Source organism: Carassius gibelio, chromosome B20, assembly GCF_023724105.1.
Source record: "Carassius gibelio isolate Cgi1373 ecotype wild population from Czech Republic chromosome B20, carGib1.2-hapl.c, whole genome shotgun sequence".
NCBI classification, from domain to species: domain Eukaryota; kingdom Metazoa; phylum Chordata; class Actinopteri; order Cypriniformes; family Cyprinidae; genus Carassius; species Carassius gibelio.
In genome coordinates this window covers 4174745-4188371 of record NC_068415.1, presented here as the reverse complement: position 1 = coordinate 4188371, position 13627 = coordinate 4174745, and the positions used below count along the sequence as shown (strand labels likewise).

Genomic DNA, 13627 nt, shown 5'->3' with positions numbered 1-13627 from the left:
AAGGAGAAGTAGTCTGCTTAGAAAGAAGAAATTCTACTCTTGACAGACTTAAAAAAATGTTGTGTAATATTGTGAATAAGTGATTTAATTGGCATATTGAAATATTTAGAGTTGCTTGTAAAACTGAACGTTATGAATGTAATGGATGGGTGTCTAAAGAATAATGACACACAGTGATGCATTTTGACACTTGTTCATATTATAAAGGATTATATAGGCAAAATTTTATCTGCAGACATCTCAGGTAGTGGCTCAGTATAAATAATGCATGTGTCATCTGTTTTTTTTGGCATCATTTTTACTGTGCAGAGATGAAATTATAGTTATATAAATATTAAAACATGTAAGCAGGACATTTCTGTCTTCTTAAATTTAAATAAAAATTATTTACAAGAGATAGTCATTCCTAATCATGTCTTTCCATCAAGTCAAGTTGTGAAGAATTTGCTTGAAATATTTTGGCCAAAAGAATGATTCTCAGAGCTTTTCTGAACCATCTATAAAAGAATGCATACACAAAAGGGTTACACAGAGAATTCAAATATCCAATCCACAAAAAAACATCAAAAACGGTTGGTGGTATTGTGTAATCAAGAAAAGGATCTACTAGATTACAGAAGAAAAAGGGTGAGATGCTGACAAAAAATACCCCCATGATGATAGCCAGTGTTTTTGTGGCCTTCCCCTCACTTTTATTAATAGATTCACAGTTTTTCTTGCCCATATTTGCTGAATGCTGTATAGACTTTGATTGTTTTTGTGCAACAAGGAGAATTTTTAGATAAATGCTGACAGCGATTATTGCGGGAAGGCCAAAAGCAAGAAATGAGGAAATGGTGCTGGCTGCTGCAGTTTGAAAGATGATACAGGCTCCTTTACAGTCTACATTAGTGAAATAAAACTCCTCATCACCCATAATGTTAAGTTGTAGAAACACCATAGCAAATCCAACAAAAGCAGCAAGACCCCAGCTTAGGGAAATCATAATGAGGGAAATGGGAGGTGTGATTTTATTTCGGTACTGAAGTGGATGACAGACGGCATAATAGCGATCGATTGAGATGAAAGATATGTGCAAAAGAGATGTGATGCATAACATAATATCAACACTGCTGTGTATTTTACAGAACACGTCTCCCAAGTACCAGCAAGTCTCAACAGATCGCAGCATGCTGGGAGGCATCACAAACCCTCCGATGAGAAGATCGGCCACGGCCAGAGAAAGGGTGAGGTAGTTTGTTGGTGTGTGGAGCTGCTTGAAATGAATGATGGCGATGATAACCACCAGGTTTCCACATACTGTGGTAAGCGCAATGGCACTGAAGAACAAATAAAGCAAAATCTGAATCTCTGAAGGGTAGACGAATCTCTCACATGAGTTGTTGGATGACTCAAAACAGAGAACAGGCCCACGGTCAATCCTAGTTTGAGTTGAATTGTTTAGGTCCATGACCAGCTGGATGTGGCTGTTCAAAACAAACAAACACACATTTATTTAAAAGGAAATAATTCACTGTTTTTCTTATAATCTTAACAGCAATCTAATAGTTAGATTTCATAGCCATAACTACACAAAAACATTATAAGCACTGCAACTTGAACATGAATCACTCTATTAAACATTGATGACATACCTTACCTGTCTACAAAAGAGTGAACATGCAGAAAGCACTTATTTATATCCTCACCCCTCCTGCATTGCATCACTACTGTCACTACATCCATCATCCATCATCTATCAACAACAGAAAAGCTTTTCCTATGAGATTTCCCTCGATTTTGATACTGAGTTACATAAATCAACTAATGTAGTCTGTAAAACATACTATTTTTCTTCATTTTGGTGCTATTATGTTCCTAGATATTTGATAGTTATTACAATTAGCAGATATCAACTTCTTGGATTGATTTTTATCATGTATTTATTGTTTATATTTGGTTGTTTTAAAATGTATTTTATGTGTATGTTTTATAGTTTTGCCCCTTTTCCAGACACAGGCGTAGAATTTTAAAATAAGAAAACCTTTCATAAAGTATGCATAATTGCATTTTAAGAACTATAAAAAAATTTAAAGATAATACAAACCCGATTCCAAAAAAGTTGGGACACTGTACAAATTGTAAGAAAAAGGAATGGAATAATTTACAAATCTCATAAACTTATATTTTATTCACAATAGAATACAGATAACATATCAAATGTTGAAAGTGAGAAATTTTGAAATGTCATGCCAAATACTGGTTCATTTTGTATTTCATGAGATCTACACATTCCAAAAAAGTTGGGACAGGTACCAATAAGAGGCCAGACAAGTTAAAAGTACATTCTAGGAACAGCTGGAGGACCAATTTTCAACTTATTAGGTCAATTAGCAGAGTGACAGTATCTCTCAGAAGTCAAGATGGGCAGAGGATCACAAATTCCCCCAATGCTGCGGCGAAAAATAGTGGAGCAATATCAGAAAGGAGTTTCTCAGAGAACAATTGCAAAGAGTTTGAAGTTATCATCATCTACAGTGCATAGTATCATCCAAAGATTCAGAGAATCTGGAACAATCTCTGTGCGTAAAGGTCAAGACCGGAAAAACCATACTAGATGCCTGTGATTTTTGGGCCCTTAGATGGCACTGCATCACATAGAGATATGCTTCTGTAATGGAAATCACAACATAGGCCAAGGAATATTTCCAGAATACATTGCCTGGAAAGGCACCATCAATGCTGAAAGATATATCCAAGTTCTGCAACAACATATGCTCCCATCCAGACGTCGTCTCTTTCAGGGAAGACCTTGCATTTTCCAACATGACAATGCCAGACACATACTGTATCAATTACAACATCATGGCTGTGTAGAAGAAGGATCCGGGTACTGAAATGGCCAGCCTGCAGTCCAGATCTTTCACCCATAGAAAACACTTGGTGCATCATAAAGAGGAAAATGCGACAAAGAAGAACTAAGACAGTTGAGTAACTAGAAGCCTGTATTAGACAAGAATGGGACAACATTCCTATTGCTAAACTTGAGGAACTTGTCTCCTCAGTCCCCAGACGTTTGCAGACTGTTTGAAAAAAGAAGAGGGGATGCCACACAGTGGTAAACATGGCCTTGTCCCAACTTTTTTGAGATGTGTTGATGCCATGAAACTAAAAATCAACTTATTTTCCCCTTAAAATTATACATTTTCTCAGTTTAAACATTTGATTTGTCGTCTATGTTGTATTCTGAATAAAATATTGAAATTTGAAACCACATCATTGCATTCTGTTTTTATTCACAATTTGTACAGTGTCCCAACGTTTTGGGAATCAGGTTTGTTAATATAAACTCTTTTTATATTTATTTTGTAAAAAGTTTAAATTTTTTAGCACATACAGCTGTTCCATCTTGATAAAAAGTTTTGCCCAAAAATGCTTAAAGGGATAGTTCACCCAAACATTTGTTGGGTGTTTGTTTATCTACTTATCCCCAAGGAATCCAAGATGTTAGTGACTTTGTTTCTTCAGAAGAACACAGACTGAGATATTTAAGTCCAACTGTTTCAGTCTATCGCTCATATAATGTAATTGGATGGAATCACAGCTAAAACATACAATACAAAAATAAAAAAAACAAGCACAAACAAAACCAAATTAGACCCTGCAGCTCATGATGATACATTGATGTGTGAAAACACAAAACGGTCGGTTTGTGCAAGAAACTGAACAGTATTTATTTATTTATTTTACCTCTGATTCACGCATTGTCTAAACTGTTATGTTCTTCTGAGCGCGTCCTTCTATGCGTGTTCTCAGCAGCAGGAGCTTCTTGCTTTAAAGTGGATCGCAGACTTATAAGTCTTGATGCCTTCCTACTTTGGAATGCGTCCTCTGAAGGCGCACATCCTGATTTTGCTGAGTTAGATGTGTTCCTAGGTCAACATATTTTGTTGACCCTGGAACAACATTTTACTCCAAAAATATATTCTTGACCATTTCCCTACACCTAAACCTAGCCCTAACCATGAGTTATCCCTAAAATCAGAGGAAATGATAGATGAATGACATTGATGTACAAGCAACAAACAGTGATTTTAAGCATAAACTTCACAAGATCTATAAACTGGTTCTTCAAATCTGATTGGTTAATCACAATGTTGTTCCAGGGACAACAAAGATGTTGTCCCAGGAACATGTCTCACTTGGTAAAATCAGGTTCTGCTCTGAAGGTAGCATTTTTACATTTTCGGATGCAGCCAGAGTGTAAATGGTACATTTGAGAAATTGGTGTCAGTAATCTTGGTTTGTGTTCTACTGAAGAAACAAAGTCACCTACATCTTGGATTCATTGGGGCTAAACAGATGAACATCAAATTTTCATTTTGGGGTGAACTGTCCCTTTAACAGGGTCAGTGAAGCACTTCAGATGAAATATGAGACCTTTAATGTTTGAAGTAAACTCTAGGTGAATTTCACTGAAGTATTTTTACAATGCAGAACATACATTATTTTCTGAATCATTTCCTGTCATGTAAAAGTGTGAAAATGTAATATTTCTGTGCATTCAGGATTAAAATAAGGCCTTTGAAGGAGTGGACTGATTGTCTTGAAAATGTTAATGTGTTTAAAAAGAATACATTCAGGCAGCGAATCTGTGTCAGTTTGAGTTTATATGTGATTTTAATTTACATGATACAAATCTTTTATTAGAATGTGCTAAAGTCCTTATCAAATATACTTTTGATTCCTCCATTGAAACATAATACCTGTGTAATTTCTGACTCTTGAGAAATCCAGTTGTGGAAATAACTGGTGGTTAGATTTATCTCTCCTTCATCTAAATATGTTTGTGAGCTGAGGGACTTATTAAATGTGATAAACATGTTTGCAATATATCCTGCTGTTTATCGGCAAAAATTCACACCTGTCCTCATTAAACTCCAAAAGAATCACACTCTGACTCTGATTGATCCCTACAGGAGTGAAAACTTTCACCTCAGAGCATCTGGAGTTGTCTCATTCTGATTTTGCTAATTAGATAATACGGAATAAGGAGTGAAGTTTAAAAAATCTTATCTTATTTGTATTGTTATTGATCGACATCAGGCTGTTAGTTTTCTGATTTAGTATCCTACAAGAATAACCATACCTGTCGCATGGGTCATGGTGATGATAATTTGGAGCATAGCTGCATTATATTCTTATGGCTTAGTGTATTCAAAATCAAATGTGGAAGGACTGGAAGAATACTGTGAGTCAGTGATGCGCGGGTCAATGTAGCCTATTAATAACCCGCACCCGACCAACATTTTCAACTAAACCGCCCGCAGCTCGGACCGCAAAAAAAACCCCGCTTACTGACCCGCATTTTTTAAAAGCACTAAATGCTCATCGTAGCGTCATTGGGCCATAGGATGTAGGCAAAACTAACTAGGCAAAAAAAAAACTTAATATATCATAATTTTGTCAAGAATTATAAAAAATCGTCAGTAAGCTCATAGTTTGTACTAAAATAGTCTAGTCTGGCTATGTCTATTTGTATGTTTCTGCAAGGTCAGCAGACAGTGAGGCTCGGGTTTATTCCGATCAGAGCTCGTGAGTGGAGAGCGTATTTCTGAATATCCCGATCCGCTCACTCATTCCGTGGGGTCTCACTCAACCCAGAATGGCCTGCTGGTTCGAAAATATGCAAGGAGTCATTTTATTGATTAATAAACCTTCCGGCGCCTTATTACATTGTCTGCTTCGCTATATATTTGCTTCTTTTTTATTAAATATGGGCAGCTGATTGATAAAACATTGATCAAAATTAAGATACAATTTATACAAAACGGAAATCTTTTAAAAATAGTTTTCTATAAGTCGTCAAAATCATGTTTTACCAAAAACAGCGCTGTTGCTCCCCATGCAGTCTTCTTCACTCTAAAAATGGCTGGGTTAAAAATAACCCAATTGGCAACCCAGCACTGGGTAAATATTGGACAGAACACATGCTGGGTTAAAGTAACCCAGCATGCTGGTTTACACATTTTAACCCAGCATGCTGGGTTATTGAGAAAACCCAAGATAGAGTCATTTTTACCATTTGTGGGTTTGCATTTTTATGATTCTGGGTTATTCTTGCTGGGTTATTCCCATAATTTCACTTTTGCTTAACAAAGCAATCATGGATTAATAAATAATGAAGAATACAGGTTATTTAGACTGTTGAAAAATATTTTTAATGCCATCTGACATTCAAAAATTTGTACCAACGACAAACATGGAATTTTCCCTTTTTTTGTTTCCAGCAAATGCAAAATAAATAAATAAAAATCACAGAAATACAGTTGCAATAAATAAGAAAATTATTTCTGAATGACCTGTGTCTAGCTGTTTAACTATTACATTTTGAGATTTTTAGCTATTTAAATACACAGTGAAATGACATTGACAATTAACATTCTTTAAATTTAAATGTAAAATCATTTAAAGATGTCCTTAAATTTATATCAAGTATATAAAGACTACTACGTAGGTAGATGTGCACTACTTAGGGTAGTTCAACATATAGTTCACTCAAAAATGAAAATTCTGTCATTTATTACTCAACTTCATGTCGTTACAAACCCGTAAGCCCTTCGTTCATCTTCAGAACACAAGTTAAGATATTTTCGTTGATATTCGAGAGCTTTCAGACCAGGGTGAATAATTAGTGACAATTTTTTTTTTGGGTGTACTATTGTCAAACACTTAAGCTCTGAAGCAAAGATCTACACCTGAGAGCAGTGTACTCTGCTATAGAGCCTGTCTATGGAAGGACAATTTTCAAAAGGAATTGCTAATCATATTTTCAATTGCGTTTTCCACATGTGACAAATTGTGACAATCCAAACACAATTGCAAATCTCGAACAAAAACACTGTTTCAAAAACACTGAACAAAAATTATGGTTTCAGTTTTCATGAATGCACAGTGACTGCCAAATTTCAAATGGAAAAACAAAGTCAGTTTGTAGCTGTATTTTCCATGTATTATGAGTAATAAGCCTGTCATATTGATCAAATACTGCATCATAGCAGCTTTACAGTATTAAATAGGAAAATAGTGTATAATAATGCAAAGGGACAAAAGTAAACACTCAGTTTTTAGTTAAAGTCAATTCGTCATTGATTCAGTGATGTATCGTCCCTCTGTGCAATCAAGTGAATGATATCGCTTGATATTAATTGTCCCCAACTAAAGAAAAACAAGGAACCAAAACTCCATCGGTGACAGAATGGAGAAAAATCCTTGGGAGAAACCAGGCTCAGTTGGGGGGCCAGTTCTCCTCTGACCAGACGAAACCAGCAGTTCAATTCCAGGCTGCAGCAAAGTCAGATTGTGCAGAAGAATCATCTGTTTCCTGTGGTCTTGTCCTGGTGCTCCTCTGAGACAAGGTCTTTACTAGGGGTGCTCCGATCACGATCGGCCGATCGTTAATGCGCATTTCGTCAGTAAAGCCGGTTTTCTAATCAGCCGTTAATTCCATCAGGTGCGTGATTTCACATAGAGCAGCTGTTACTACACAGAGCCGTTGTTAACTGAGAAGATGGGCCAATAAACGCTGAAAATTAACGTGATTTGCGCATCTTCTCTATTAACAACGGCTCTGTGTAGTAACAGCTGCTCTATGTGAAATCACGCACCTGATGGAATTAACGGCTGATTAGAAAACCGGCTTTACTGAGAATATACGCATAACGATCGGCCGATCGTGATCGGAGCACCTCTAGTCTTTACAGGGGATCTGTATCTGGGCTCTAGTTGTCCTGGTCTCCGCTGTCTTTCAGGGATGTAGAGGTCCTTTCTAGATGATGATCTCCATCTGGTCTGGATACGTACTGGATACGTGTGGCTACGGTGACCTTGGAATAAGAGAGAAACAGACTAATGTTAGCATAGATGCAACATAAGAACAAGTACATGAGGTTTTATGAATTACCATGTCTGTTTTTTCACTGTGTCGCACATGTTACCTGCCAAAACTCAAATGGAATCTTTAGCATCTGAATTTCCAATGCCTCACATTGAAAACTGTCAATTTTTGTCAGAGGTGGGACCATACTATGGAGAGTGTTTGTATTGGGAGGTGACGTCACTCAAAGACAACTGTGCAAAATGCTTTGAACAATGGAGGTTAAGGCCCTACTAAAGGCAGCTGCCACTCCGAGAGATGTGTGATAAAGAACAGACAGTGAAACCCGGATCTTCCTATATTCTTGGCACCTCACACAATAAATAATTCTGTCATTTTTACCCCAAATGCAGCTACTATCCCCTGCTAACCGTTAGAGCCACATGGTACTATTGGTCAATATTCACCATTAACCAAATGCTTTTCACCTGAGGTATAAAATATAGGGTAAGATGCAGCTAGGTAAATAAGAGTAGAACTGCAATGTTGTTTGCTGACGTGCATCAGAGTGCAAACAGTGAGAGATTTGGGGTAAAAACTACAAAATATCTCCCAATACAAACACGCCCCATAGTATAGTCCCACCCTTGACACAAATTGACAGCTTTCTGTGTAAGGCATCTGAAATACAAATGCTTTTCAATTGAGTTTGGACTATTTCACAATGTATATGTCCACATGTGGAAAAATACAATTAAATATACAATTTGCAATTCCTTTTGAAAATAGTGCAGCATATCCTTACCTGTCCATTGATTATGATCAATGCCTCAGAGATCTGCTGACATTTTTAAATCGCCATGACAATTGGATGGGGTTTTGTGGACTCTGCTCAGTTAAGGAATTCCATGTTTGTTCCAACCTTTAAAATAAAGTTTAAAAAAAGGAAAAATACAAATTGTTTTAATAACAGTGATTCAGTTCAATTAACTGTGTGAAGTTAATCATGAAATTGACCCATCATGATTATGAGTTAAATTCACCTATGAGTTGGTCTACAGAAGCAGAATTTGCTCTAGTGATTGGCTGAAAGGTGTGCTTTCAAACTGTCTAATCAATGGGATGTTCCAGTCATTATAAATCACAGTTTTATGTTAATATGCTGGCTATATCAAACACACACAGTCACTGGCACAGATAAGGGAGATCACACTGCATGCGCACACAGACATTTCTATGACAAGTCACGTAGGTAAAACAGTCCATATATAAAAACTTACAGATGTACCAAAGTGATAAGGACAAGTCAAAAACACGATCTGGAAAATTAATATATGATGTTTACGCTCATAAATTAGGTACATTCTGGTGCAGCTTTAACTATAGCACGAAATAAAAATATATGTGCGTTTAAGTTACGTGAGGGTTAACGTTAGTTGATTATCACAGACAAACAATTATGTAGCTAAAATGTATAATAAACACGAACTTACCGTTAGACGCCTCAATAAGACTGCACTCGACGAGTTTTTCTCTCACAAATGTATCCATGCGCTTTTCTGACAGGAAAAAACACATTTTGAATTATAATTTGTATGTAAAAAGACTTTATAAACCACAAAAGCATCAAATCACTTCACTAACGCGGCCAGCGTCACTCGCTGTGCGTGGCCTGCGTGCGCGCACTTTGAAATGCCCTGAGACGTCGATTATTTTCCGGGAATCACTTTGTTCGAGAATTACTGAACCGGTTTACTTGAACTGGGTCGTCGGTTCTTTTAGACCTGCGGTCCGACTATATTGTACGTAATTTGTATGATTTAAATGTCGATATGGACAACTGCAGGCGTTTACATTAGAGCAGAAAGTCGTATTCACTTTTTGAACTCATTTGACTCACTTAAATATCAAATTCGCTTTTCAGTGTCAGAAACTACTTTTTCCTCTATTTTCACAGGTATTCGCATATTTCAGCCATCAGTCACTGTCTGAAACTTAATAAAACTTTATTAATCTGTCGTCTCAGATACCTTAACACGATTATGCGAGTCGCGTAACGTAGGTTGGCCGTTTGAGGTAAACAGTTCATCATTTAACGTAAATAATGTTGGCCTGTAGACGTTTAACAGTATTGTTGCTGCAAAAAAAAGTTATAATTCTGCCAATTTAAAATAATTATTATTGAAAACATTAAATAAACTTACCTTAAAACAGTAGAAAGCCGTGGCTTTGCCCCGTTGTTCTTCCAAAATGACAGTTGGGGAGCGATTTAAACATCTTCAAGGCGCGTTAAATAACCCAGCGCTGGCCTGAAACAACCCAGCGACGCAACCCTGCAGGTTTAACCCAACACCTGGTAAATTGAAACTACCCAAAAGTGTTTAAAAAGAAATTAAATAACCCAACAAAATGACCCAACAGACTCAACCCAGCATTTTGGGTTAAAAAATAACCCAGCCGTTTTTAGAGTGTTTGCCGCCTCCATCTCTACGTGCAGACTGAGCTCATGCGTCATCTTCATGCCAGTTATTCAGCCAACAAAGTGTAGGCCTATGTATTTCAAAAATGTTAATTTTATTTCAAAGGACCCGACCGACCGCGACCCGAATATCATTAAAAATATTTTTGGATGACCCATAACCGCGGGCAACCCCGGGCGACCGCAGGCACCCGCTCATTTTGGATCAACCAGCGCATCACTGCTGTGAGTCAATCAGGGTTTCCGTTGTCCGGTAATTGCCGGACATTGGCCGGAAAAAAAATGAAATGTCCGACAAAATTAAATCTCTCCGGTCAAATTGTCCGAATAAAATTGCCTAATAATCCCGCCCCCCCTAACACAATCTGAATTTGAGAATAAGCCTAAAATGTATAAAGCAAAAATACACCGAACTTTGGCTATGTTATGAAGGAACAGGCTCGTTTGAAAGTTATTAAACATTATTACATGGCTTGGTTGAATTCCAATGTGGAATGCGGTCTGTTATTTCTTGATATCAGACCGCTGCGAAGCACTAGCGGCGCCCGGATTTTGATTGTAGGTGGGCCTCCAGAAAACTGGATGGGCCAGTTAAAATAAGCCAAAAAAATAAATAAATAAATAAAAACGGGTTCCCCTTTCATCTCCGTTTCAGCGCTTTTCTGGGCACTGAGGGCAGCGACTCAGTAGCCTACCTGAATTTAATGTGTAATTAGCATAGGTAAAAAAAAAAATTCGTTTTAAATTGTTACAAAGACATTTCAAGCTTTCTTAAGATATATTTCATGTCTGTGAGGCCTACGCTGAGTTTCGTTAAATTAGGATGAGATGCACTCCAGTTCACTAGCAATGCAAGTGGCCGCGAGGGCGCCTGCATGATTAGGCCTGTCGTCTGCTATATTTGCTTCTTATGTATTAAATCCAGGCAATTGGTTGATAAAAAAAATTATTAAAATTAAGATACAATTTATACAAAACGAAATTCACTTCAAAAAAGTATTTCTACTAAACAAAACTTAATTAAGTGGTCAAAATCATGTCTGACCCGCTCCATGTCTCTCGATATTGCACATCTTATCTTACTCGTGCGGTTCACTTTTCATAATCAACATAAATTAAAAAATAACATAATATTTTAACAAATATTAAACTAAATAAGCTTATTTAATGGCTACAACATGTATAGTAGACCTAGAATCTCTATTTGTACAAATTGCTGCACATTCATTTCATTCTGAATTTTGCACAAATAAGTTGAAAGGCATTTGTTTGTGCATGCATGTAAAACATATCTGCAACTTTTATCAAGTTCACTGATAATTATGCGTGCATTTATGAATTATTATCTTAATCTATAATTAAACAAGGACGAAACATATGCTTTGTTTGTTTAGAATGGAATGGATCGCAAATAGATCCGAATGAAGAAATGAACCATAGTAGGAAATTTTTTTTTTCCGTCTATTTGAAAGTTAGGCTAATAAACATGTTGCATTCGGCGGCCTGATTATGTCATTTTTTACGTTACATAGCCTGCCTCCAGTTTTCCTCACCTTGACTAATTAAGAGGCGATACTTGACCGGCATATCATCAAAATGTCCGGAAAAGGAAACCTGACCGGCACCATTTTTTTCTAGCGGAAACTCTGGAGTCAATATACTGTATGGGAAGTTGTACTTTGTATTTCAATCCATTGTGGTCAGTTTTAGACACATTACTAACGTTTTTCTTGCCGTGTTCCAAATGATTGGTCTGTATGCAAAAAATTTTGTAGTTGCTAAAAGGCACATTAGAACAATCGGTGAGGCAAACCAGCACGAACAAGAGAATATGTTTAAAAGCTCCCGACGATCTGAATGAAAAGCAGCAAAAACTCTCGGTGTGGTCGTGGGTGCTTATATTATTCGCAAGTTACCATTTTTATAAACTCTTTGATGGATCCTTATATCAACCTTTCTACTCTTTTGGTTCTCTTTGATGCATTTGGCTGGTTAGGCTACGTTAACGCCACCATAAACCCCATCATATATGACCATGTCTACCCATGGTTTAGAAAATCTCTTTCTCCTCTGATATCAGTGTCTTTACTGTTTGATTCCATTTTCATATGTGCATGACATTGATACTTTGTAACCTCTGCAAATCACATAAATAAATACAGTGTAAAATCAGATGCTTAAACTGTGCAAAATTAAATGGTGATCTAAAGTCAGTTCTCTGACACACTTTGGATGTTAAATACAGATTTCATGCCGAATGTGGAAAGACATGAATTCTGATTTGAAGATTCAGACAATTTTTGTTCACTGCATATTTCTTCAGTAGGTTTTTATTCAAGCTAAATAAGGTCTTTAAAAGCTTTCCAGGAGAAAGTCATCCCTCTGTGTTTTTGATCTTCTCAGTGGTATTTCCTTTGAAATAAATTATCTTCTTGTGCCCATCTTTGCTCACGTGTTCAGTTCCAGAGATTGTTTTTATTATTATTAGATTATAATGCTGAAGATTGTAGTTTGCACAGACACTGTTACCTTGATAAAATGGAGGAAAATTAAATATTCTATGTTTGTAAAGGACAGGTTAATGAATTGGGCCCAATACAACTTTAATGTTAAGGGCTAAAAATAAGACTGAAGGTAAAAATGTTTATAATATTTACAGTATGTAGCACAGAGGTGGCCAAAAATGGTCTTGGAGAGCCACAGTCCTGTAGAGTTTTGCTTCAACCCTAACCTCAAACTCCCCTGAACCAACTAATCAAGGTCTAGAAGTTATTAGAAAGCTGAAGGCAGGTACATTTTTATCAAGCTTGGAGCTAATTTCTGCAGTACTGTGGCTCTCCAGAACAAATGTTGGCCACCCCTAATGTAACATGTTTGCCAAGCTTGTTTGCCTTTTTGTCTCTCTGTGCAGTTGAAATGGCATTAAATGTTATGATCCATGATGCTGCATTTTGATAGGATTTATTTAAGCTAAAACAGCATAGTTTTCTTTTATACTCGACCAAATGTTTTTTTTCTGGACAAACCAGTCTGTACACTATCAGAAAAAAAAGTACAAGCTGTCACTGAGCAGAACTCTAGACTAGAAAAGCGCAAAGGTAGCCTACATATTTATATCTGATTTATCCATGAGTGGTACATTAGTACCTTCAGCAAGTGTCAAAATCCATTCCTGGAGGGCCATTGTCCTGCAGAGTGTAACTCCAACAAACTCCAAAACACCTGGAAGTTGCTAGGAGAAACTTGGCTGCATTAAAAATCACAATCTCTTAAATATTTTTCACTTGTACAGT

General features: G+C 36.8%; 1 protein-coding gene and 1 pseudogene across 1 annotated transcript; one reads left to right on the top strand and one right to left on the bottom strand.

Moving 5' to 3' along the window:
* Nucleotides 1-404: 404 nt before the first annotated feature.
* taar10 (trace amine-associated receptor 10) lies at nucleotides 405-1459 on the bottom strand. The gene has a single exon (XM_052586692.1). The coding sequence runs from the start codon at nucleotides 1448-1450 to the stop codon at nucleotides 407-409; it is 1044 nt and encodes a 347-aa protein (XP_052442652.1). The 5' UTR covers nucleotides 1451-1459; the 3' UTR covers nucleotides 405-406.
* Nucleotides 1460-3843: 2384 nt separating this feature from the next.
* LOC127983499 (trace amine-associated receptor 13c-like) lies at nucleotides 3844-12452 on the top strand (annotated as a pseudogene).
* Nucleotides 12453-13627: the final 1175 nt, after the last annotated feature.